The sequence below is a fragment of the Odocoileus virginianus genome, chromosome 8 (genome assembly GCF_023699985.2).
Source record: "Odocoileus virginianus isolate 20LAN1187 ecotype Illinois chromosome 8, Ovbor_1.2, whole genome shotgun sequence".
Taxonomy (NCBI): domain Eukaryota; kingdom Metazoa; phylum Chordata; class Mammalia; order Artiodactyla; family Cervidae; genus Odocoileus; species Odocoileus virginianus.
Window position 1 is genome coordinate 19,512,629 of NC_069681.1, and position 23,803 is coordinate 19,536,431.

At 46.4% G+C, this 23,803-nt stretch overlaps 1 protein-coding gene and 1 pseudogene across 1 annotated transcript in view; both read left to right on the forward strand.

The window, feature by feature from the left end:
- FAM124A (family with sequence similarity 124 member A) overlaps positions 1-4,181 on the forward strand; it is a 109,962-nt gene extending 105,781 nt beyond the window's left edge. The window contains exon 4 of the mRNA XM_020899624.2: positions 517-4,181. Coding sequence (XP_020755283.2) covers positions 517-1,317 — 801 coding nt within the window. The 3' untranslated portion in view covers positions 1,318-4,181. The remainder of the gene's footprint in view (positions 1-516) is intronic.
- Positions 4,182-13,708: 9,527 nt separating this feature from the next.
- LOC110140944 (glycine cleavage system H protein, mitochondrial-like) lies at positions 13,709-17,560 on the forward strand (annotated as a pseudogene).
- Positions 17,561-23,803: the final 6,243 nt, after the last annotated feature.

The window sequence follows — 23,803 nt, forward strand, 5'->3', positions numbered from 1 at the left end:
CCTATTCCCTGTTGTGACTAGGGACTGCCTCTCCTCCTGGGTTCAGGGACGTCTGCTCAGACTCAGAAATCTGATCTGTCTTCCCCCAAGCCCTGCAGTCTTTGTCTTCACTTCAGAATTTGGAGAATGAAATTTCTGTATGTATGTATATGTATGTGCTCAGATGTGTCCGACTCTTTGCGACCCCACAGACTGGGCCCCACCAGGCTCTTCTGTCCATGGGATTCTCCATGCAATAATACTGGAGTGGGTTGCCATTTCCTCTTCCAGGGGATCTTCCCCACGGAGGGATCGAACCCCTGTCTCTTATGTCTCCTGCATTGGCAGACGGGTTCTTTACCACCAGGGCACTGGGAAGCCCCAGTGACATTGCTGGCGTTGCTTTATTGCCGAGACAGTTCTGGAAGTTTCCAACCATCAGAAAGTGTGTTTCCTGTTCTGTTTAGCAGTGAATCCCCGTTGCCAGGTGGACCCCCAGGCCGGCACTGATAACGGTGTCCCCTCTTGCCCCTGCAGGCACAGAAGGGGCACAGGAAGCGCCCTAAACCTGGCAGGGCTCACCAGGCCTCAGAGCAGAAACCTGGCTCCACGTCTTCCCCGGGCGCCACTGCGCAGAGCCGGACCCCAGGCCGCCCGCAGCCGCCACTGGACGCATCACACCCGGGGCTCGGCCAGGCAGGTCCATCTACCAGGCACCCGCAGGAATTTGCCAGGTGTGCCACCTGCCCTCCCAGCCTGCCCTGGTCTTTCCAGAGAAGCAAGTCCTTGTTTTGTCTGCCCACCGGAGACCCCTCCCCGGCCAACGCGGCAGAAGCGCAGCGGTCTGCAAGCTCAGGCAGCGGGGGACAGAGGGCGCCGGAGCGGGGGCATGGCCACCTCCTCTCCATCGATGACCTGGAGGGTGCCCAGGAGACGGACGTGGACACCGGGCTGCGGCTCTCCTCCTCCGACCTGTCCGTGGTCTCTGCCTACTCAGCACCCAGCAGGTTTTGCAGCCCCGAGGAAGCACCGCGCCCCCCGGAACGAGGCAGTGGCCTCTGGTCAGAGCGCAGGGGCTTCAGAGAAGGACCCCTGCCCACTGGGGGCGGCGAGACTGCGGGGGGCCCCTGGGCCACCCTCCCTCTCTTCAAAGGGCCTTCGGGCTCCTCGGCCACAGCCGTCGCCGCTCCCCCAGCTTCAGACACCTCCTCGCTCACAGAGTCACCCCCAGAATGCCCTTCCCATGCCCCCCAGGCCGGGCAGACTGGCAGAGACGTCCCAGCACCCTCAGTGCTGGCCGGATGCGGGGACAATGACACGGAGGAATTCTACATCTGAGCACCCCCACTCGTGTCTTTCAGAGCCACAGACTCAGGTCCCACCTTGCCCTTCTGGGGTCTGGTGCCATCGTGTTCTCAGCCCAGCTCCCCCAGGCCCGTCTGGAGTCTGATGATCTGTCTCATGGGTCACTAACACCCTTGCAGGCCAGCCTTTCTCGCCCGTGAGGTGGTGTATTTCTAGGGGCTCATGGCATTTTAAGAGTCGATAAAGACACTGGGATTTTTATGCAAATAGATTCTCAACAAACTTTTAGGTCATAAAATATATTTTTTAAATACTCAATTCCATTTGGGATATGGTTTAATGCACTTACCTAATTTAAATGCTTCCTATAATTATTTGAAAAGAAAACCTAGTCAGCTGGAGCTGATTGCACAATTTTTCATGACATGAAGGAAAAACAACTAAAGCCAAAATGCTCAATGTGAGAAAGATAGCAAGCAACTTGGAGGAGAGGTCAGTGCTCGTGATGTATACCTTAGTGGATTCTCCGTTTTTGTTTACCCTGCCAGGGAGCAGTGGCCCTGAGGATTTCTGGGAACTGTTACAGTGAAAAGAGTCACCTTAGTAAAACAGTAGATATATAATCAGACTACAGTAAGACCTCACTTCAGCACTCATATCACTACAGTGATGCCACGCACCATCCAAAAATCAGCATTTATGCAAAAGTGGCTAATAAGCTTTATACAGATTGAGCCCAAATAACAGACTCTTGGTACATCTAAAATACGATCTGAGCTCTAAGAACTAGATTTGAATGCACTTTTCAAACACATGCACTGTAACAGGTCGGGAGTCTACAGAAGACCACTACCTGGATTTATTTGGACCACTGAGGAAAGATCGTTCATGCTTCCATGTTTAAATCCACAATTTAAGGGCTGTCTAGACAGGTACATGTAAATGGGCCACTTTTTATACTGCTTTCTCCAGTAAACATGCATTGTCATTTTTTCATTTTTAAACAATTTGTAGCAGTTTTAACTGGCGTTTTCATGGCACTGAGTCATAAATGCCCTCCCCTGTTCTCCAAGTGGGAAGCTTTACACAAGATGCCGTCCTGAACCAACACTGCTGCCCGTGTGCAGAGGAGCCTGAGTTAAAGCTGGAGCTCTGACCTGACCTTGGTCTTGCCTGTGGTCGCCTGCCTCTGTCGCAGCATGAATGGTATTCAAATCTCGCGTCTCTCCCACTCCAGCAAGGGAATGTTTACAATCCCAATCAGCAGTGCCAAGTGCTGGCATCAGGAGCCACACCAAGCTGTCCCTGGTTGCCGTGCACCTTTGGAGAAGAAGAGTGTGGACTTGCCGAGGTCCCGTCCCACCCTGGTGCTCCTCGCCTGGATGACTCATGGCCCAGTTTACACCTCCCTGGAAGCATCCACACCAGCCTTCAGAATCCTCCTCAACACAATCCTCCCAGCAGCCCTCACTAGTCATCACACTTGAGCCAAAGTCTTTGCTGTCCCTGTAATGAGAACCTTCGCTCCTACCCCGAACAGCCTGGACACTCCAGGATTGTTGTTGTTTAGTCACTAAGTTGTGTCTGACTCTTTGTGACCCCATGGACTATAGCCCGCCAGGTTCCTCTGTCCATGGGATTCTCCAGGCAAGAATACTGGAGCAGAGTGCCATGCCCCCTCCAGGGGATCTTCCCAACCCAGGGATCAAACCTGTGTCTTCTCTGTCTCCTGCATTGGCAGGTGGATTCTTTACCACTGAGCCATCAGGGAAGCCCTTTCAGGACTACAGATGACAATACTGTACTCTGATTTAATTACATAAAATTATGATCTTTTATAATTCTACACCAGGAGTGAGCAAACTTTTTATAAAGGGCTAAATAATAAATATTTTAGTCTTTGCCAGTCATACAGTCTCTGTCGAAACTACTGAACTCTGTCATGATAGTGTGAAAGCAGCCAAGGATATGTAAATGAAGGGAAGCGGCTGAGTTCCAAGAAAATTTATTTTACAAGAACAGGTGGAGGGTCAGATTTGGCCTGAGAGTCATAGTTGGCCAGCCCTTGTGTTTGACTGAGGTTGACTTGAGACTTGAGATCTCAGCCACAGTCAATGATGAAGAACGGAGGTCTGCATCCCTTTGTAGCTGTGATGCCCAAGACCAAGAAATCACGCTCCTGGGACCACGCTGATGACTACAGAACCACAGGGCTCAGAGCAGTGTGGGGCTTCTTTCTGCAGCAATGATGCCTAGAAAGTCACTGGCTTTCTACCTGCTGCTAGGAAATGGGACTCACAGCCTGTAGCTGAGGATGCAAAGCAACATGCTAACCATTCAGGTGCTGACGTAGCCCCCAAGGACCAGGAGGCAAGCTCAGGACAGTAAAGTCACTGGGGCATCCATGAGTGGACTGTCAGCCAGGCGATGGCTCCTCCAGTCTTCACCCTTCAGCAGCACCCTTAGCTCAGAACATTCACACCCACACCCTACGGATGCTTCGGAGCCAATTCGGATGCAGTCTGCCTTCACCCTTTCTCACTGACTCCCCCACTGCAGCACAGTGCAGTCTACCAAACTGAGCGCCAGCAAAGGGTGTCAGCAAACCTCTTCCACAACAGGAAATGCAAGATGCCCCCGTAACACAAGAAGGGAGAGAAGACCGCACATCCTCACTCAGACTTGCCCCTCCCTGCAGACAGCAGTCTCTCTGGGGAGGAGGGGCTCCAGAGGCACTCCTGGGGCTCAGCTCCCCTTGCTGACCCACCTCCAGTGCTGTCCTCATCCAGGAGGGCTCCTGATACTCCCTGGGGAATCCTCTCCCTTTCAGATTATTATTGTGATAGATGCTTGCCGGCATACAGTAGGTGCTCAATAAATTTGTTCAATTTTTAAAAGCTGAGGTTATCTCAAATTATTTTTCTCCTGGAAAAGAAAATTCTTGATGGAAGATCTGTATTTTAGCTGTAGTTTCTTGTTGTTTAATGGATAACATGTCTCCTTGACCTTGCATTTCTCTCCCCAGCGTTGCCCCAGGGGTCGTGTTAATAAGTGCCCCAGTCTAGCTCACAGGCCATCCCTTACTTGCCCCTTTTCCAAATAAGACTCCCCAAATTGCTGCTTATGGTCCCACCGTGGTCTCCCACCTGTAGTGTAGTAGTGTTAGTCGCTCAGTCGAGTCCGATCCTCTGCGACCCCATGGACCAGGCTCCTCTGTCCATGGAATTCTCCAGGCAAGAATACTGGAGTGGGCTGCCATTCCCTTCTCCAGGGGATCTTCCCAACCCAGGGATTGAACCCGGGTCTCCTGCATTGCAGGCGGATTCTTTACCATGTGAGCCACCAGGAAGATCCACCTAGTATCTACTAGTAGCACTACTGAGTATCTACTTTAAAGATCAAATGTTTCTTGGGGGTCCCTAATGGACCAAGCTCAAGCCCTACAGAAACCACCCTGGGTCACCCCAGTTGGGTCTCCCATGGAGGAGCGTGGCGAGCCCCTGGAGACTTTTGTGATGGTGGAGGGGTTGATGTGTGGTCAACAGAAGGGTGGTAGCACTGGGGGCTGCTTGATCCCTGAGACCCAAGGACAGGGGTGCAGTCACGTGGAAGCCTGCTGAGCTGCACCATCCAGCGCCTTCCGGGTGAGGCCAAGTGTTTACTCGTATCAGGAAGGCCCTTGAGCCCATGGCTGATCTCTCTAGCCCCTCGTCAAACAGGAGAAATCCAAGTACTTCCTCTTCCCCTCCTGGGCCTTCTGTAGATGAATGAATTCTCCAATCCACCAGGTAAAAGGCACCTGAGTAGACTCATAGAATTTCTGGAAGAGATTTTTCTAAGAGCAAATAAAACTGTTGAGAGTTTCTCCCTCGCAAGGCCTCAGAGCACCCAGAGCCACTTCTGGCCAGTGATCCCAAGTCCAAATTTCAGGAGAACAGTGGAAAGCTGGACGGCCGCCTCCCCGCGCCCCCCACCCTCCCGACCCCCACCCCTGCCCAGGGTTACATTGCTCCACATTCCTGGTCTGGATATAAATACGCCCCTCAATGATCTGCAGTATTCCACCCCTCTTTAATTCTCTGGAAACACAACTGATCAGATACTGTTAGACACTTGAAGAAACAAGAAATTGACATGAATAAAAATGGCTTCTCAAAGGAAACATCTTTTGTCACAGTTATAACACATGGATTCAAGAAGAGTCAAGAACCTGAATTTAAAGGTTTTTTTAGAATTACATTCTTCCAGCTTCCACAGAAGGCTTTTTTACAAAATGGCTTTGAATGACATAATTTCTCTGAGTGAATAATGGGAGCAAACACTAATGGAAATTAATGCTGGCACTCTTGGGTCTTTTTAAAAGTCAGTTTCTATTGCACAGGTGTGATAACTATTGTCCAGTTATGTGCCCAACATTAGGGCAGTATGTTCATTTCAGACCGAAGTCACCAGGCACCGGGGAAGCTGAAAAGCCCCTTCCCCATGCCCCCATAACACACCCCCCCTAAACTCTCCATTTGTGAGGAGGGTCCCATCTCCCCTCCCGCTCTCCCAGATGGTGTCACTAATGGAGCTGCTTCCATGGGGGTTAGCTCTGCCCAGGCCCTAGAACTATAGCCAGAGCATTGTGGAGAGGAGCAACTCGAAACGTGGTTAGCCCAGTCCAAGAAGTACCCCGTTATACAGAAACACTTGTAGGCCAGATCGCCTGGCTAAGGATGGCTGCAGGAAAGCTTTGGTGCCACCTAGTGGCCGCCTTGCCCAGGAGGGCCAGTGACTGCCCTTTGCTTTGCAGAAGACTCCGCCCCGAAGAACACTCGAGGCGCTTCACTTCCTTTTATTATTCTGCATTTAATTATTTTATTTCCACAAGGTATTGAAGCCACTGAAATTACAGTGACATAAGACAATGCAAAGAGAAATAGGAAATCGGGGCTAAGGGAAAGAAAGAGTAGAAATATGCCAACAGTAAAGAAAACTGCTGCAGATGAATTTCCTAGAAGCCAAAGCAAAAAGGGAAATGTGAGCAGCTTAGTGGTTCATGTTTATTAATTAGAAACTCTAGTGACACTGCCTTATTTCATTGTAATTTAAGTTGACTCAATGCTATGTCTCAACAGAAACCAAGTTTTTCTTAGCAAAGAAACTAAGAATTAATTCACGGTTACCAGGGCAGAAGGGGTGGGGAGGAGGGATAGATTGGGATTTGAGGGTTGACATGTACAACACTGATGTATGTAAAATGAATAACCGGGCTTCCCTGGTGATCCAGTGGTTAAGAATCCAGCTTGCAACGCAAGGGACATCGGTTCGATCTCTGGTCCCAGAAGATGCCTCAGAGCAACTAAACCCATGTGCCACAGTTATTAAGCCTGTGCTCTAGAGCTTAAGTCTGTGAGCCCTAGACTCCATGCTCTGTGACAAGAGAAGCCGCTGTAATGAGAAGCTCATGCAGCACAACCAGACAATAGCCCCTGCTCGCTGCAACTAGAGAAAACCCTGCTGCAGCAATGAAGACCCAGAACAGCCAAAAATAAATGAATATTTTAAAGAAAAAAAAAAGAACAACAAGGACCTAGCACAGGTGAGCTCTGCTTAATATTCTGTAATAACTGAAATGGAAAAAGAATTTGAAAAAGAACAGATAACATGTATATACATAACTGAATCACTCTGCTGTACATCTGAAATGAATACAACATTTTCAATCAGCTATACTCCAATATAAAATAAAAATAAAATCACGTTCTCAGAAGGGGGTTTTCATGAGGGATTTTCTCTGTAGGGTGATGATTTTGGTCCAAGTTGGGAGCTTTCCTTGACTGAAGGATGGAGTTTACAAAGGCTGGAGGAGTGGATACCACCTCATGCTTTGGGTGAGCCTCCCTGGACATCTCCAGTCACTGGCCCTGGGCAGGAAGCCTGGAAGCTGGCCTCCTTCGGTCTCTTGAGACCAGATCTCTTTGGCAAATGGAGAGCCACTGATGAGACTGACATCCTCCTGGGAGAGTGCAGGCTCTACCCGTGGTTCTAGTCTGTGTGGCTAGAGAGCCCTTGTCTAGCCCCCTGCACCCTCATCCACATTCTGCCCTTCCAAAGTCACCACCAAGACTCTAATTGCGACCCCTCATGGTTAAAAGGCCTTCTAGCACTTTAAAAAAGTGTGATTTGCAGAGTCCTCTCTGACTCTTCGAGACCCTGTGGACTGTAGCCCGCCAGTCTCCTCTGCCATGGAATTCTCCAGGCAAGAATACTGGAGTGGGTTGCCATGTCCTTCTCCAGGGAATCTTCCTGATACAGGGACTAATGAGTTTCCTGCATTGCAGGCAGATTCTTTACCATCTGAGCCACCTGCGAAGCCCTTTGAAGCCCTTTCATAAATCCCCTCAACCCACCCTCCACTGAGATTCCTGAAAAGTGATAAGAATTCAGTTCCCTGCACCTCTTTCTTCATTGGTCTGAGTGGATTTGCTTATTCATTCAACAAGTATTTACTAAGTCCCACTACGTGTTGAGGCCTCCCAGGTGGTGCAGTGGTAAAGAATCTGCCCGCCAATGCAGGAGATGCGAGAGACATGGGTTCGATCCCTGGGTCAAGGAGATCCCCTGGAGTTGGAAATGGCAACCAACTCCAGTATTCTCGCCTGGAAAACTGCATGGACAGAGGATCTGGTGGGCCACAGTCCATTGGGTCGGAAAGAACTGGACACAACTGAGCGCACACACAGGCACCCTATGTGTCAGGCAGTGGACTATTTGTGCCTTTTTTTAAAACTTTGGAGTGGCCAAAAAGTTGGTTCTGGTTTTTCTTTAGGAGCTTATGAAACCCAAATGAACTTTTGGCCAATCCAATAATTTCTAGGAGAGATTTATTTGAAGAAATATTACAACATATAAAAACTACATAGACTCTTAATTTCCACTCATATGCTGGTAAATTCAGTAAAACAATAAAAAAAAAAAACTTTTGAGATCCAGGATGCACAAGGTACTGCACGGTTTGATCACTAAATCAAATCAGGGGACAAACAAACCACACAGAACAGTTTTGTATCAGCCCAGGGGACCTAGGATTGAATGGGAGAGACATCATCTCCTATTAACCCCATCATTACTAGTTATTCTTCCCTGTAGATTTTACAGGACTTCCCTGGTGGCTCAGATGGTAGAGAATCGGCCTACAATGTAGGAATTCCAATTGGGTTCAATCCATGGGTCAGGAAAATTCTCTGGAGAAAGGAATGGCAACCCACTCCAGTATTCTTGCCTAGAAAACTCCAAGGACAGAGAAGCCTGGTGGGCTACAATCCATGGGGTCACAAAAAGTCAGACACAACTGAATGACTAACACTTCACTTCATAGATTTTACAATCCTCCTAAAGGATCTAATACAGTTACATATACAGAGCCTCAGGTTTTGGCATCAGGTTAACCTGGCTTCCCATTCTGACCCCACCACTCACTTTGGAAACCCAGGGCAAAGTTAATTAACTTCTCTGAGCCTCAGTTTTATCATTTGTAAAATATGGATGACAACACCTACCCTGGAGGATCGCTATGAAAATTAAGTTATGTAATTTGTGTGGAGGGCTTCCCTGGTAGCTCAGCTGATAAAGGATCTGCCTGCAATGCAGGAGACCCTGGTTTATTCCTCAGTGGGGAAGTTCCCCTGGAGAAGAGAGAGGCTACCCACTCCAGTATTCTTGGGCTTCCTCGGTGGCTCAGACGGTGAAGAGTCCGCCTGCAATGCCGGAGACCTGGGTTCGATCCCTGGGTTGGGAAGATCCCCTGGAGGAGGACATGGCAACCCACTCCAGTATTCTTGCCTGGAGAATCCCATGGACGGAGGAGCCTGGTGGGCGACAGTCTATGCGTTTGCGAACAGTCGGACACGACTGAGTGACTAAGCAGAGTTTGTGAGGAAGTCGCTGTACTGCCTGCCGCACAGTGGGCATTTTGTAAAGGTAGATGCTCTTTCCATTCCCTCCGGCTTCCTAGTGGCCCCACGCTCTGCTCAGCTGACACCCGCCTACTTCACAAACTGCCCGGTGCCGGGAGGACAGACAGGGTTTGGTTTCAACATGCTCTTTACAATCCGCGATTCCACCATCACCTCTCCACCATCTCTCTGGACAGACTCCACTGGATCGGAAGTCATCTTTCCATCATCACACCCTCCACCCACCTCCCTGGCTTGTCTCTCATCTGCATCTCAAGCCACTGCCAGCAAATCAGACCCTGGTGCTTGTTACCACTCAGCAAGAAAGCTGTTCTTTCTCCCAGATCCCCAGTTCTGAGCTGCCCTTCCCTAAACACACACTCTCTCCACAGCTCCCCACCCGATCCTCCAAGCGTACAAAACCCATGCTCCCTTCTCTTGGCCAGTTCCCCATCTCTACATTCCCCTGCTCCCTTGGAGTGTCCAGGCCCACCCACCCCTCCCGGAGCCCGGGCTGACTGGCTCACTGTGGCCTCCACAGCATTTGCAACCCCCCACCCCACCCTCTTGCCTCACCTGCCGGGCCCCCAAGTCCAGCCATCCTGCACTTCTGCTCTGTTTCCACTCCGAAACTGCCAGACCACAGGCAGTCCACCCGCCCACGGCTACTTGGCCAACTTTCACCGCACACTTACAGGCCTCAATTGTTCCAACCTGTTCCAACTTCCTGAATGCTCTCTAAACTCTGCCTGCATGACTCCCAGACTAACCTTGGCCTAGAACTATCCGTCACCCCCTCAGGCCTCCACCTGACCCCATAAGATGGGAGTGATTCCAACGAGGTCAGAAGCAATAAGAGACTGATGCATAGAAGAGACTACCACCTGGTCCTCTGCCCTCGGAAGTGGTCTGAAGACTGAAAATGCAATGGGGGCAATGGAGGAAAAATGGGTGTGTGTAGCAAGGAGACCACACATCCTCTCACCATGCCAAGAGTTAGTCCTGGTTCCTGCAAAACAAGCCTCCCGTGCCCAATGCAAGTCAACCAGCCCAGGCCAGCGGCTCTACCACTCTCCTTGGCCAGAAAGCTCAAGGAGGTCTGGGCCTGTGTTCACCCCAAGCTGGTTCTGCAGACCCACAGTGGCCTCTTTGCTCCTTTGGTGGGTGTCAGAGCTCACAGCCATGCCCAGGCTTCCAGGAGTGTCCCCGGGCACGGCCGTGCCCCATTGGGATGCCCTGAACTGCTGCCACTGTGTAGGGGGAGTACTTCCGATGCCTGTAACCCAACCACGTGTAACTGGGACCATCCCAGGGACTCCGCCTGGTCACACCTCTGTGCCGGGTCTAACCCGGCCTTTGCACCAGATTAGGTAAGCACTAGACCCTACCTACTCGGGCACAGCCCGTCCTGCGGGGCGGACCTGAGTTTTCAGCTACCTGCTGTCTAAGCCTCTAGTGGACGTGTCTGGTTCCTCCATGGCCCCAAATCAACAAGACCCACGTTAAACTACTGCTACACCTTCACACGCCTGAAAGGACCAGCTCCTTCTTCTCCAGAACTCCTCAGCTCTGTGTAATGGTTTCGTCTCTCTCCTCGTCATTCACATTCAAAAACCCAGAGCAAAGCACCCAAACAGGTTAGTAGAAAGAAACAGGATTTTGGAGTCAACCTACCCAAATTTGAATGTCACCACTTACTGCCTGAGGACCCCAGGTGGCGCAAGTGGTAAGGAACTCACCTGCCAATGCAGGAGACAGAAGAGACACAGGTTCCATCCCTGGGTCGGGGAGATCTCCTGGAGGAGAACATGGCAACAACTCACTCTCGTATTCTTGCCTGGGAATCCCATGGACAGAGGAGCTTGGCATGGGTCGCAAAGAGTCAGACATGACTGAAGTGACTTAGCACACATGCTTACTGCCTGTGTGACCCAAATCAAAGGAATTTCATCTTTCACCCCTGGTTTCCTCCTTTGCAAAGTGGCGTGAATCAGAGCTGGTCCAGGGTAGGCAAGTGAGCCACTCACCTGAGAGGCAAAATTTAAGAGGGTGCCAAAAGACTCAGCCAGCAAGACTATTTTTTAAAAATATTTTTTTAAAAAGGCCTTTGTCTAGGGTCATTCTGAGCAATCAGAGAAATCAAGAGGCAAAGCCTGGCACAACAAGAGGTCATTTCTCAAATCAGCCAAAGTTTTAAAATTAATACACAACTTATGTTTATACATAGCTTTTAGCAGTAATTGGTACAATATTTTTGGAAGGAAGTATGGCAATAGATATGTCAGTAGCTGCAAAAATGCTCAAGGATTGTAATTCACTTTCCGGGACTCACTCAAGAAAATGATCTAAAACAGAGGTAAAAACATGCATCTGTTTATCATGTAGAATTTATAACAGCAAACCACTGGGGAACAACCTGAATGTGTGTATATATATACACACACACACACATATATACATATATAATACATAAATATAAGTACATATATAGATATATATACATTGTTCTTGATCATGTAAAACAGTACAGAGAAAAACAAATTGTAAAGAAGCATGTCAAACATTTTTCCAAAGAGGAAATGCAGGTGGCCAGCAGGCACATGAAGTGGCTGATTCAAGTTGATCTATAGCAAAAACCATCACAATATTGTAAGGTAATTACCCTCCAATTAAAATTAATTTAAAAAAAAGAAAAGATGCTCAATGTTGCTAATCATCAGAGAAATGCAAATCAAAACCACAAGAAGATATCACCTCACACACGTCAGAATAGCTACCATCAGAAAGACCACAAATAACAAATGCTGGCCAGGATGGAGAGAAAGGGCGTTGGTGGAAAAGTAGAAAATACACTGCTGGTGGAAAAGTAAATTGGTTCAGCCACTGTGGAAAACAGTGTGGAGGTTTCTCGAAAAACTAAAACTGGAACTACCACGTGACTCAGCAATTTCACTCCTGGGTATATATTTGAGGAAAACAAAAACACTAACTTGACAAGATACATGCACTCCAATGTTCATCGCAGCATTGTTTACAATTGCCAGGGTATGGCAGCAACCTCAGTGTCCATCAACAGGTGAATGGACAAAGACGACGTAGTCACGCATACAATGGAATATTATTCATTAAAAAGAATGAAATAACGCCATTGCAGCAACATGCATGGACCTAGGGAGTGTCATACTGAGTGAAATAAGCCAGAGAAGGAGAAATATCATGACATCCCTTATATGAGGAATCTAAAAAGAAATGATACAGATTAACTTCTTTATAAAACAGAGACTCACAGACAGAAAATGAACTTATGGTTGCCAAAGAGAAAGGGAATAGTTAGGGACTCTAGTCATGTACAGAAGGTCGTGTACACGCTGCTGTATTTAAAATGTATAACCAGCAAAGACCTATTATTATATAATGGAACTCCAGTCAGTGTTATGTGCCCGCCTGGATGGGAGGAGGGTTGGGGAGAATATATACATGTGCACATATGGCTGAGGTCCTCTGCTATTCACCTGAAATGACCACAACATTATTAATTGGCTATACCCCAATACAAAATTAAAAGTTTATTAAAGTTACACACACAAAAAAAAAGATGTGGTATATACACACAACAGAATACTACTCAACCATAAAAAAAAGAGTGAAATTTTGCCATTTGCAACAATGTGGATAGCCATAGAGGGTATTATGCCACCTAAGATAAGTTAGACAGAGCAAGACAAATACTGTATGATATCACTCATGTGTGGGATCTAAAAAATAAACTAGAGAATGTAACAAAAAATAAAGTGTGCCAAGGCATAATAGCTTTTGTTTCTGAGTGGTAAAATCGTGGGTGATATTTTTTAATTTTCCTTTTTGTACACGGTATGTTTTCTATGGTATTTATTAATTTTATGATTAAAAAAATAAAGATACTAAAACTATGAAAACACAGTACGTCTGATTATTCCCAACCTGCACATCTAACTGCCCCTTCCAGCTTACGCATCCTGCCCAGGTGCCATGTGCTTCTGCCCTCTCCTTTCCCTCCAGCCCAAACTACGTAAGTGCTGCAGACGAGCGACAGAGACAGGTCTTCTAACCCGGCCCCTTCCTTACTAGTCAGTGAAACTGAACAAGCTCCACAACTTCTGTGACTCAGCTTCCTTATCTGCAAAGTGCGTCTGCTCAGTTGCTCAATCGTGTCCAACTCTTCGCAACCCCATGGACTGTAGCCCACCAGGCTCCTCTGTCCATGGGGTTCTCCAGGCAAGAGTACTGGAGTGGCTTGCCATGGCCTCCTCCAGGGGATCTTCCCGACCCAGGGATCAAACCCAGGTCTCCTGCACCTCCTGCACTGCCAGGCGGGGTCTTTACCATTGAGCCACCTGGGAAGGCCCCTCTGTAAAGTGAGGGCATCCAAATACCTCACCTCGGGGTGTTTGTCTTCACGGTACAGAAGCTGGCTTCAGGGACCACTGTGGGACTGAAGAGCGAGGATGGCAGCAGGACCACGAGAGACCCGAGGCCCCTTCCCCTTCGCCTGTCATGTCGTCTCCAAGACTCTGATGGGTCCCTATTCCAGCCCTCAACTGTCACTCAGTGGGATTTCCCTGTGACATATAGGATGATGCTTTTGAGTCAAAATTAGTTTGATTTAAAAAAAAAAAATGAAGGGGCTTCCCTGGTGGTCCAGTGGCTAAGACTCCACACACCCAATGCAGGGGGCCCAAGTTTGATCCCTGGCCAGGGATCTAGATCCCACATGCTGGAACTAAGAGTTCACCTGCTGCAACTAAAAACGATCCCGCATTCTGCAACTAAAATATCCCATGTGCCACAATTAAGACCCGACACAGCCAAATAAATAAATATTTAAAAAGAAAAAAGAAGATGAAGAAGTATTTTTGCACCTCTGATTTGGTTGCCTGAGAGTCATGCCCACTATCTGGTGTCTTTGTGCAAGCCTCACCCAGGCTATAGCCATACACGCCCCACTAGTCTCCATGGCCTGACATCTGTCCACTCCTGTCCATCCACACACACTGCTCATCTTTAACAGGCTCTGCACACCCTCCTGCTCCCGTGGGTCCCGCCTGCCAACCCTGCAAAAGTGCCCTCTCCTAAGACACACTCTCAAGGGTTTCACCAGGATCCCGTCACCTCTTCGCACTTACCGTTCTTCACTCCAGATGAATAGGCTCTTAACTCTCCACTGAACACACCTAGTTCCCACCCACGTGCCAACATCCACTTATTCCTCTGCAACTCCCCGCCCTTCAGAACCCCACCATCCACCAGAGCCCAGTGCAAACACCACCTCCAGGAAGCCAGGGCGCCCTTCCCACTGCTGTCATGTGCGGGTACTAGTTGTCCCTGACTCAGGACAGATCACAGGATATTCAACCCTGTAGTTGTTTAGATACAAGTTTTATCCACAAAGTATAAACTAGTCCAAGTATAATGTAGACCAAAGTATAAACTAGTCCAAGCAGTACCGCAATAAATAAGATTGGAAGGAGTGAACACATGAGTGATGTATTTGTGTGTGGCTGACCTAGCCAGAGCTCCTCTCATGATAAATCCCCATCTTCACATTCTCGAGTCAAGGCCCCTGACCCTGATCAGGCTGCTTACTTCATAATTAATTCAATCCAAATGTCCTGGGGGGCTGAGAGAGGGAAATTGTGGACAGGGAGGAAAATTCACAAGGCCCTGGCTGAGCAAGACTGTATTTACTGGAACCTCAGCCTTTACCGTATTTACCCAAACCTCAGCCACTTACTGCACTTTTCAGTTTTAATTCCATCTGCCTTCATGCTTCCAGACCGAAAAATCCTAACTTCTCTAGCCTATATATATATGGAAGTTTTTCTCCCTGTTCCACCCCCCACCCCCCTGCACCTCTTTTTAAATTTTAATTCTTTATTCTGGGCCTTTAATTTCGCTCCCCCACCACCATCACATATTTCTGAGTCACTCTATTCACTCACACGTTTGGATCCAGAGGCATTCTGGTTTGGACTAAGGATAAAACACAATTGTTACTCTGATCTCCAAAATGTTTGTCTTTGCAAACATTTGGGGCTAAACATTGAGGGCACTTGCTCACAGAAGCTTTTTCCAGCCTAGAATTTACCCACATTTCCCCACAGACATTCTATGTGTACGTAGCTATTTTTAAACTTTACACCCACGAAACTCCTGGCAAAATCACAAACTGAATGGATTCCAAACCCAACTGTCTTTAATCCACATGTTTGGAAAAGAACACTGAAGTGACATGAGTGGACTTACTTGCTCTCTTTACTGTTTGTCAGGACAGAATTAGAGCCTTTGACGGTAGGCCCGGGAGCTTAAGTACCTGACCAGCTTCTTTCCCTTGGACTGAAAATCATTTCCATCACTTTTCAAAATGTCCCTCGGGGTTGGCCTCCTGAACCTCCAAAGCCACGCATATGACATAAAACAGCCATGTGTGCCCTCAGACATGGATGGGTTCCAAAAACCCCTCAGAGTCGCAGTCGCTCCCTGGAGCTGAGATGCCCAAATCCTGTCGCTTCCTTTGCATTTTTGCCATGTCTGCATGTTGCCTGCAATTATTTACTCATTTTTAAAATCAAATGGAAAACCAGCAGACTCTCCACTGTCAGTTGGCAAGTAAATGTGGTGCCAGAACCCATAGGTCAGAAGTCAGAGGGTAATGGGAGTGGGGAAAGGCAGCTCACCCGTTTCAAGGATGCTGCTGCCGCTAGTCTGTGTGGAAAGCTCTGGTGTTTCTTCTCAACACATCCGTGGCTTTGAGGCCATTCAAGAAAGCATGCAGTAAACACGATACTTGCAACAAGGCAAACTGTGCATTCACAATCCAGTAGGGGAAAAAAGGAAGAGGTGCAGGAGATGGAACCTGTGCCCTGGACCATCCCTCCTAAAGCTCAAAGCAGCTTCCCTTTGCCTTTGGACTAAAAATCCAATTGCTAGTCCCCCGGTCACAAAGCCCTACGTGATCCAGCCCTCCATCTCTACCCAGCCTCATCTCCCCCTCTGCTCACTATGTGTCGACCCCACCACACCCCTCGGGGCTGCTCCATGACGGGGAGCTGCACTCTGGTCCCCAGGGTGACAGGCACTGTTTCCCAGGCAAGCTCACAGAAGGCCTCGTAGCCGCCCACCCCGCCGCCCCCAAACCTTCCTGTTACAACCTCAAGACATAAAAATGATCAAAAATAGATCCAAAACTTGAGTGGCTCATAACCAACCAACAGAAACAAGCCTTTACATATACATTTGCCCTACACTTCCGGTCTCGGTAGTGATACAAATAAGAACCCTCCTGCGTTACCCAGAGGCAGGGAGGGCTGGAGAGAGACAGTGCACTCTTCCTGGGGAGTCAGAAAAAGCACCGTGGAGGAGGGAAATGCTTCTGCAGGTCTGGGAAGCTGAGTGATGCCAGAGAAAAGGGACACAGAGGAGCAGTAGTAGTCTCCGGTGAAACCGCAGACGTTGGAGAATATGAAGGGAAGAAATGCGAGATCCAGCTCTCACTTTGAAGAAAAGAATCTCTAGGACTTCCCCGGTGGTCCAGTGGTTAAAAATCTGCCTGGGCCCCCGCTGGCCGGGGTGCTCTAGGAGCCGCGCGGAGACCCTCCGCACCCGTGCGAACAGGGCTGCAAGCGGTGCGGAGCGTGCGGGCGCGGGCGGCAGCCTGCGCGCCGTCTGGGCCCCCAGCGCGCTGCTCGCCGCTGCCCCGGGGAGTGCGGGCGGGCGCCGTCCGGGCGCTGCGCCCCGGCCCTGCGCTGCTGTCGGCGCGGACATTCACAGAAAAACACGAATGGGTAACAACAGAAAACGGTGTTGGAGCAGTGGGAATCAGCCGTTTTGCACAGGAAGCTTTGGGAGATGTTGTTTACTGTAGTCTGCCTGAAGTTGGGACAAAGTTGAACAAACAAGAGGAGTTTGGTGCTTTGGAAAGTGTGAAAGCTGCTAGTGAACGCTATTCCCCTCTATCAGGAGAAGTAACGGAAATTAATAAAGCTAGCAGAAAATCCAGGACTTGTCAACAAGTCTTGTTATGAAGATGGTTGGCTGATCAAGATGACATTCAGTAACCCTTCAGAACTAGATGAACTAATGAGTGAAGAAGCATATGAGAAATACAGAAAATCTATTGAGGAATGAAAATGGAACCCCTAAATAAACTACTTTGAAACAACTTAATCTAGCATAGTTGTCTTAAATTAGTGGTGGATAGATATTTAAAAAGCAACTTTTAGCAAAAGAAACTACTTGTAACAATGTTTCCTGAAGAAAATACCCCTTAACTTTCTAAAGCCTTCAGATAAACACTGTGCATCTTTTCCACAGCATCCTGTGATTTTTAAGCTAGGCTCCAGTTATACTATTCAGAATTCCTGAAATTATCTCTGATAAAACTAATTACAAAAATTATGTAATTCAAGGATAACATGGTTATCTTATACCTTATATGACATTGTAACTTGCTTACAGCTATCCTTGGATTTGGGTCAAAATGATCTTCCCACTAGAAATAACTGCCAGTGGAGAAAAGTTTGTTAGTTGTATAGTGTCCAGTAAAGAATATTACTGTCTTAACTTTGCAATATACTGTGTTTGCTAGTGCTATTTTTATACAGCGAGGCAACAGCCTTGCAGGAGAATAAACAAGTTAATAATAAAATATTCAACTTCTTAAAAAAAAAAAAAAAAAGAAGAATCTGCCTGTCCATTCAGGGGAGGCAGGTTTCGATCCCTGGTCCAGGAAGATTCCACATGCCTTGGAGCAACTAAACCCACGCGCCACAACCACTGAGCCCTGGCTCCGGAGCCCCTGCCCTGCCCTGCATCGCGACTACCGAAGACCACGTGCTCTGGAGCCTGAGCTTCACAAGAGAAGCCCCCACACCGCAACTAGAGAGTGGCCCCAGCTCACCGAAGCCAGAGAAAGCCCACATAGCCATGAAGACACAGCACAGCCAAAAATAAATATTGCTTTTTTTTTTTTGATATTGCTTTATGAAGCAAAAAGGAAGAAAAAAGAATCTCTGGTGAAAACAACTGCCTCAACATCACTGTCAATAGATACTGGCCAGACCTACCAAAGCTGTTGACCTTTGGCCTCTGTAACTCTAGGAAAATAAATGCAGAGAGAAATAAGGCATGAATTTAACCTTCCTTGGAGAGTCCTTTTAAAAGAGCAGGCTACCCAAAGTACAACCAGCACAATATGCATTCACTTGATAATGGACATAATTCCTTGGCTGTAGATCAAATTTATGATGAGGATTGTAGTTTTATGTGCTAAACGCACGCTTGAGAGTACATCGGGTCCTTCTGGAAACCTGCCCATTACTGCATATGGAGCTGAGCATCATTTTCCCAGTTGAAACCACTCTCAGTTTATTGCTGTTACTTTGCTTTTATGAAATACCATCGCTTCTATCACCCCTTCATTTATCACTATACCCTTGGTCAGCAAAGAAGCCACCCTGCTTCAAAGGACCTACTGAAAATGACATCACATGTTAATAATGAAGAAATAAAGAGCTGACATTTATTGGGAATTCAGTGTGCTAGGCCTTATGTTAAGTATTTTATATACATGATCTCATTTCATCTTAAATGAATGAGGTTGTCGTTATCACCATTATACACAGGAGGAAACAAATATGATAAGAAATGGCCATGATCACACAACTAGAAAGAGTAGACACTCATCATTCAATTGTTTTCTTTCAATAAATATACTGAGTATTGATAAGCTGTATCAGAACATGTAAAGTTGCACCCGCAGTAACATTTCCCGAAGAAGTTTCTGATGCAGCAGGTAGGTAAAACAACACACAGATATCTAAAAGGAAGAGTGAGGTGTGTGACTAGTGTTGTGAGCACCCTTTTCTTACAGAGAAGTGAGGAATCAGCCCTGTGAAAGCAAGTAACAAATGTGCTAGGCTCTGAAGAGGAGTAAAGTCTTAAGAATAAAATGTGATAATGGCCTTCTAAGCAGAAACATTCAAGTTGAGCCCCCTAAAACAGGAATAATTAAACCAGCAACATCCAGTACAATCCATTTCATTATTATTTTATCATTCATAGTTTTGTTAATGTTAATGTAGTATACTTACTTATTTGCATATGTAATTGTCAGCACAATTCACAAGACTATTGTTCTCAGACACAACACCCTAGTAAATCTGACAGTCAAAATCTGGTAGGCGTAGCACATAGCTGTCTGAGATTAAATCCAGGTTCCAGAAGTTATCAGCAGATTCTATTAAAATTCTATCCCTATGACTTAATTATGCTCTTCATTAAGACTAGCGATAGTGAAAACTGTCTCCTTTTAAATAGGAAGGTCCCAGGACTTCCCTGGTGGTCCAGTGGCTGAGACTCCACACTCCTGATGCAAGGAGCCTAGATTCAATTCCCCTTCAGGGAGCTAGATTCCACATGCTGCAAGTATTAAGAGTTCACATGCCACAACTAAAGATCAAAGATCCCACATGCTGCCACTAAGACCCAGTGCAGTCAAATACACAAATATTATTTTTTTAAAAACAGGAGGGTCCTGCTTACATCAGATGGAAGCAGGAGGTTGCCTGGTTAAGTCTGACTCTGTCTTTGGAAGGCAGTCGGGAGTATCCATAGATGACATGGGAAAGACCTGGTTGTCTGAAAGTCAAACATACAAAACCGCAGGCCCATCCACAGCCAGTCAGCACACCGAGGGTATCCTTGTTGCACCTGTAATTTGACAGAGGGAGCAACTTCTTCCCTCTGCAACCAGAGAGAGCTGGGCAAGGGGATAAACCTCTGCCTTCCCTCCACCTCCAACCAAGAGCCGGATTCTTCCCACCACTTTGATGTTTGGAGCAAAAGAAAAGAAAGGAAAATATCTAGAGGGTAAGAAGAGCAGCAAGAAAGATGGAAGAAATCATAAGTGCCAGCCCCTCCCAAGAGCTCCTGGCTGTTGTGTCCCCAGAGAGTTGGGGGAAAGCCTTGGTGGAGAACCCAGTGCTCCTGGGAGATCCTGACTCAATCCTGTGCCTTCAGCACCATTAACGCACTCGGCACCCTCTTTGGTTTAAGAAGAGGATTTACGTGTCCACAGTTCCCCATGGAGGACATCAAGGAGTTTTAAAATTCTAATAAAAATAAGGACAACCAGGCACAGGCAGGAATAATAAGGTATGAACATCAGACAGCTGACAAAAATCAGAATTGTAACATTTTCAATGAGATCAAAGAATGTCATGAAATGTACAAAGTTAATTTGCTCTCTTTGGGAAAAGATAATGTTACCTCTGGAAAAGAGGGAGTGGGGTAGAGGCTGGGAGGATGTAGTTGAGCCCAGGGGTCATCAGAACAAATGAAGCAACAAGGATGAAGTGTCTGGAGCATGCAGGCAAATGGGTCCCCGGGCCCCACGCGTGGATTTCACACTCAGATGAGAGCCTTTGCATCATCAATGCTTGTCACAGAGGTCCTTCGAGTCATCAGAGTTTGTCCAGCTTTTCTTTCTAGCTAAATACAATCAATTTGGGAATGTTTGATTTTTATACAGCAAATATGGGTTCTTAAACAAGCACCCTGCCTGTCTGGATTTTTGTCTGTTCACTTAATTACACTGTCTGAGATTCCTTCCTGCATCATATCAACTTGAGACAGCACAGAGATGGCACCATAGTTAAGACCATCTTGCTGAACTGCAAATGTCTTCCACTGCATTTGGCAGCTCACTCCCCCACCACACATCACTAGGAGAGCACCATAAATCAGCATGTTCTAAACAGTTGAACCAGAAATAACCAAAGAGGATATTTAGACCAAATGGAGTGGGAGGCCAGGGTGAAAGATTTAAACATAAGAAAAAAATGTATGATAAAAGAACAAAGAGAGATGAATGAAGTAGAGCCCATTTTTATACTGCATGGGGAAAAGGAGATATCGCTGCAGAAAGTCTTGCTAAAAGCATGCTTGATATTAATTTTTTTATTCTTCCACCCCTGTCCCATCAAATTACTATTTTCACGGTCACTGTAGCATTAACCTAATTAGAGCCAGTGACACAGCCAATGTCCAGTGACAACTGACAAAATGCAAAAAAAATATTTGCAAACCATATCAACCCGGGTTTCCTGCATTGCAGGCGGATGCTTCACTGTCTGAGCCACCAGGAAAGACCCAATATATCCGCTAAGCGATTAATATCCAAAATATATAAAGAATTCATGCAACTCAATTAAAATAAACAATTCAATTAAAAATGCCCAAAGGAGCTGAATAGACATTTTGTCAAAAAGGATATATAAATGGCCAACAGGTATACGAAATGATGTTCAGTATCACTAATCATTAGGGAAACACGCAACAAAACGATGAGCTATCACAGCATGACTGTCAGAATGGCCATTAGCAAAAAGACAAGCACTAATAAATGCTGGTGAGGATACAGAGAAAAGGGAACCCTAGTGCACTGTTGGTAGGAATGTAACTTGATGCAGCCACTATATAAAACAGTAGAGAGGTTCCTCAAAAAATTAAAAATAGAACTACCACATGATCCCGCAATTCCACTTCTAGGTATATATCCAAAGTGAAGTGTTAGTTGCTCAGTCACACCGGACTCTTTGCAACCCCATAGGCTGTAGCCCGCCAGGCTCCTCTGTCCATGGGATTCTCCAGGCAAGAATGCTGGAGCGGAAAAGTCATTCCTTTCTCCAGGGAATCTTCCCAACCCAGGGATCGAACCCAGGTCTCTTGCATTGCAGGCAGATTCTTTCCCATCTGAGCCACCATGAGAACCCCATATATTCAAAGGAAATGAAATCACTATGTCACAGAGACAACCTGAACCCCCAAGTTCACGGCAGCATTATTTACAACAGCTAAGACATGGAAATAACCTAAATGTCCCATCAACAGATGTATGGATTTGAAAAAAAATGTGATGTGGAAAATTCTGGCAATCCAGTCCTTAGGGCTCCATTCTACTACAGGGGGCATGGGTTTGATCCCTGATTAGAGAACTAAGATCCTGCATCCTATGTACTGTGGCCAAAAAAAAAAAAAAAAAAAAGAAAGAAAATGTGGTGTCTGAATATATACAATGGAAAACTATTCAGCCATTTATAACAATATGAATGGAATTTGAGCACATTGTGCTAAGTGAAGGAAGCCAAAAAGAGAAAGACAAATATATGATCTTACTCATATGTGAAATATAAAAAAAATTTTAATCACAAAGAAAGAGATTGGATTTGTGGTTACCAGAAGTGTGAAGTGAAAGATGGAGAAATTGAATGAAGCTGGTCCAAAAGTACAAACTCCCAGTCATAAGACAAATCTCTACAGAGTGTATAATGTACAACATGATGAGTATAGTTAACAATGTAAAACAGTACATTTAAAAGTTACCAAGAGTAATTCTTAAAGTTCTTACCACAAGGGGAAAAAAAATTGATTTTTTTTTTTTTTTTTGGTAACTATTTGAGAGATGGATGTTAACTAAACCTACCATGCTAATCATCTCACAATATATATGTGTCAAGTCATTATGCTGTAAACCTTGAACTTATACATATATCAATTATATCTCAATAAAACTGAGGGGAAAGTACCTCCAAAAAATAAAAAAAAAATAAAAACAGTCACTCCTGTGCAGCCTGGGGTAGTCAGGACCCACCTTTGGCCAATCAGGTATAAACAGAAGTCCACTGTGTGGACCTTCTACGGAAGCTATTATTTTGTTGCTGAAAACGAACTCAGTTGGCCCATCACTTTTTTTTAATATTTTTTGAGAGAAAGAGAAATTTGAGGTTCACAGCGAAGTTGAGCAGAAAGTAGAGAGTTGTCAGAAGACTCCTGCCCCTACACATGAACAGCCTCCCCCCCACCCATGCATGGACATGCTCCTTTTTCAACTCTCCACCCTAGAGGGGTACATTTGTTACAGATGATGAACATATACTGACACATCCTTGTCACCCAAAGTCTACAGTTCAGAGTTCATTCTTGGTATTGTACATCCTACGGATTTTGACAAATATATAACGACATGGATCCACCATGAGAGATTCATACATAGTAGTTTCACTGCCATAGAAATCCCCTGTGTTCCATCTATCCTTCCCTTCCTTACCTCTGTTCCTGGAAACCACTGACATTTCTACTGTCTTCATAGCTTTGTCTTTTCCAGGATGTCTTATATTTGGAATCATACAGTATAGTATGTAGCCTTTTCAGATTGGCTTCGTTCACTTAGTAATAAGTTTCCTCCCTGCCATTTCATGGCATGATAGTTCATTTCCTTTTAGAGCCAAAAAATATTCTGTTGACTGGATATATTTCGGTTTATTTATCCATTCACTTATGGAAGGACATCTTGGCTGTGCCTGATTGGCAATTATGAATACAGCTCCCATAAAACTCTGTGTGCAGGTTTTTGTGTGGGTAAAAGTTTTCAACTCATTTGAGTAAAAAAGTAAGGAGCAGAAACCCTATCTCATGGCCCATCACCTCTGCACTTGTGTCTAGCGCCCGTCCTCCTGCCTGCACCTGAGGGGCGTTGCTGGGAG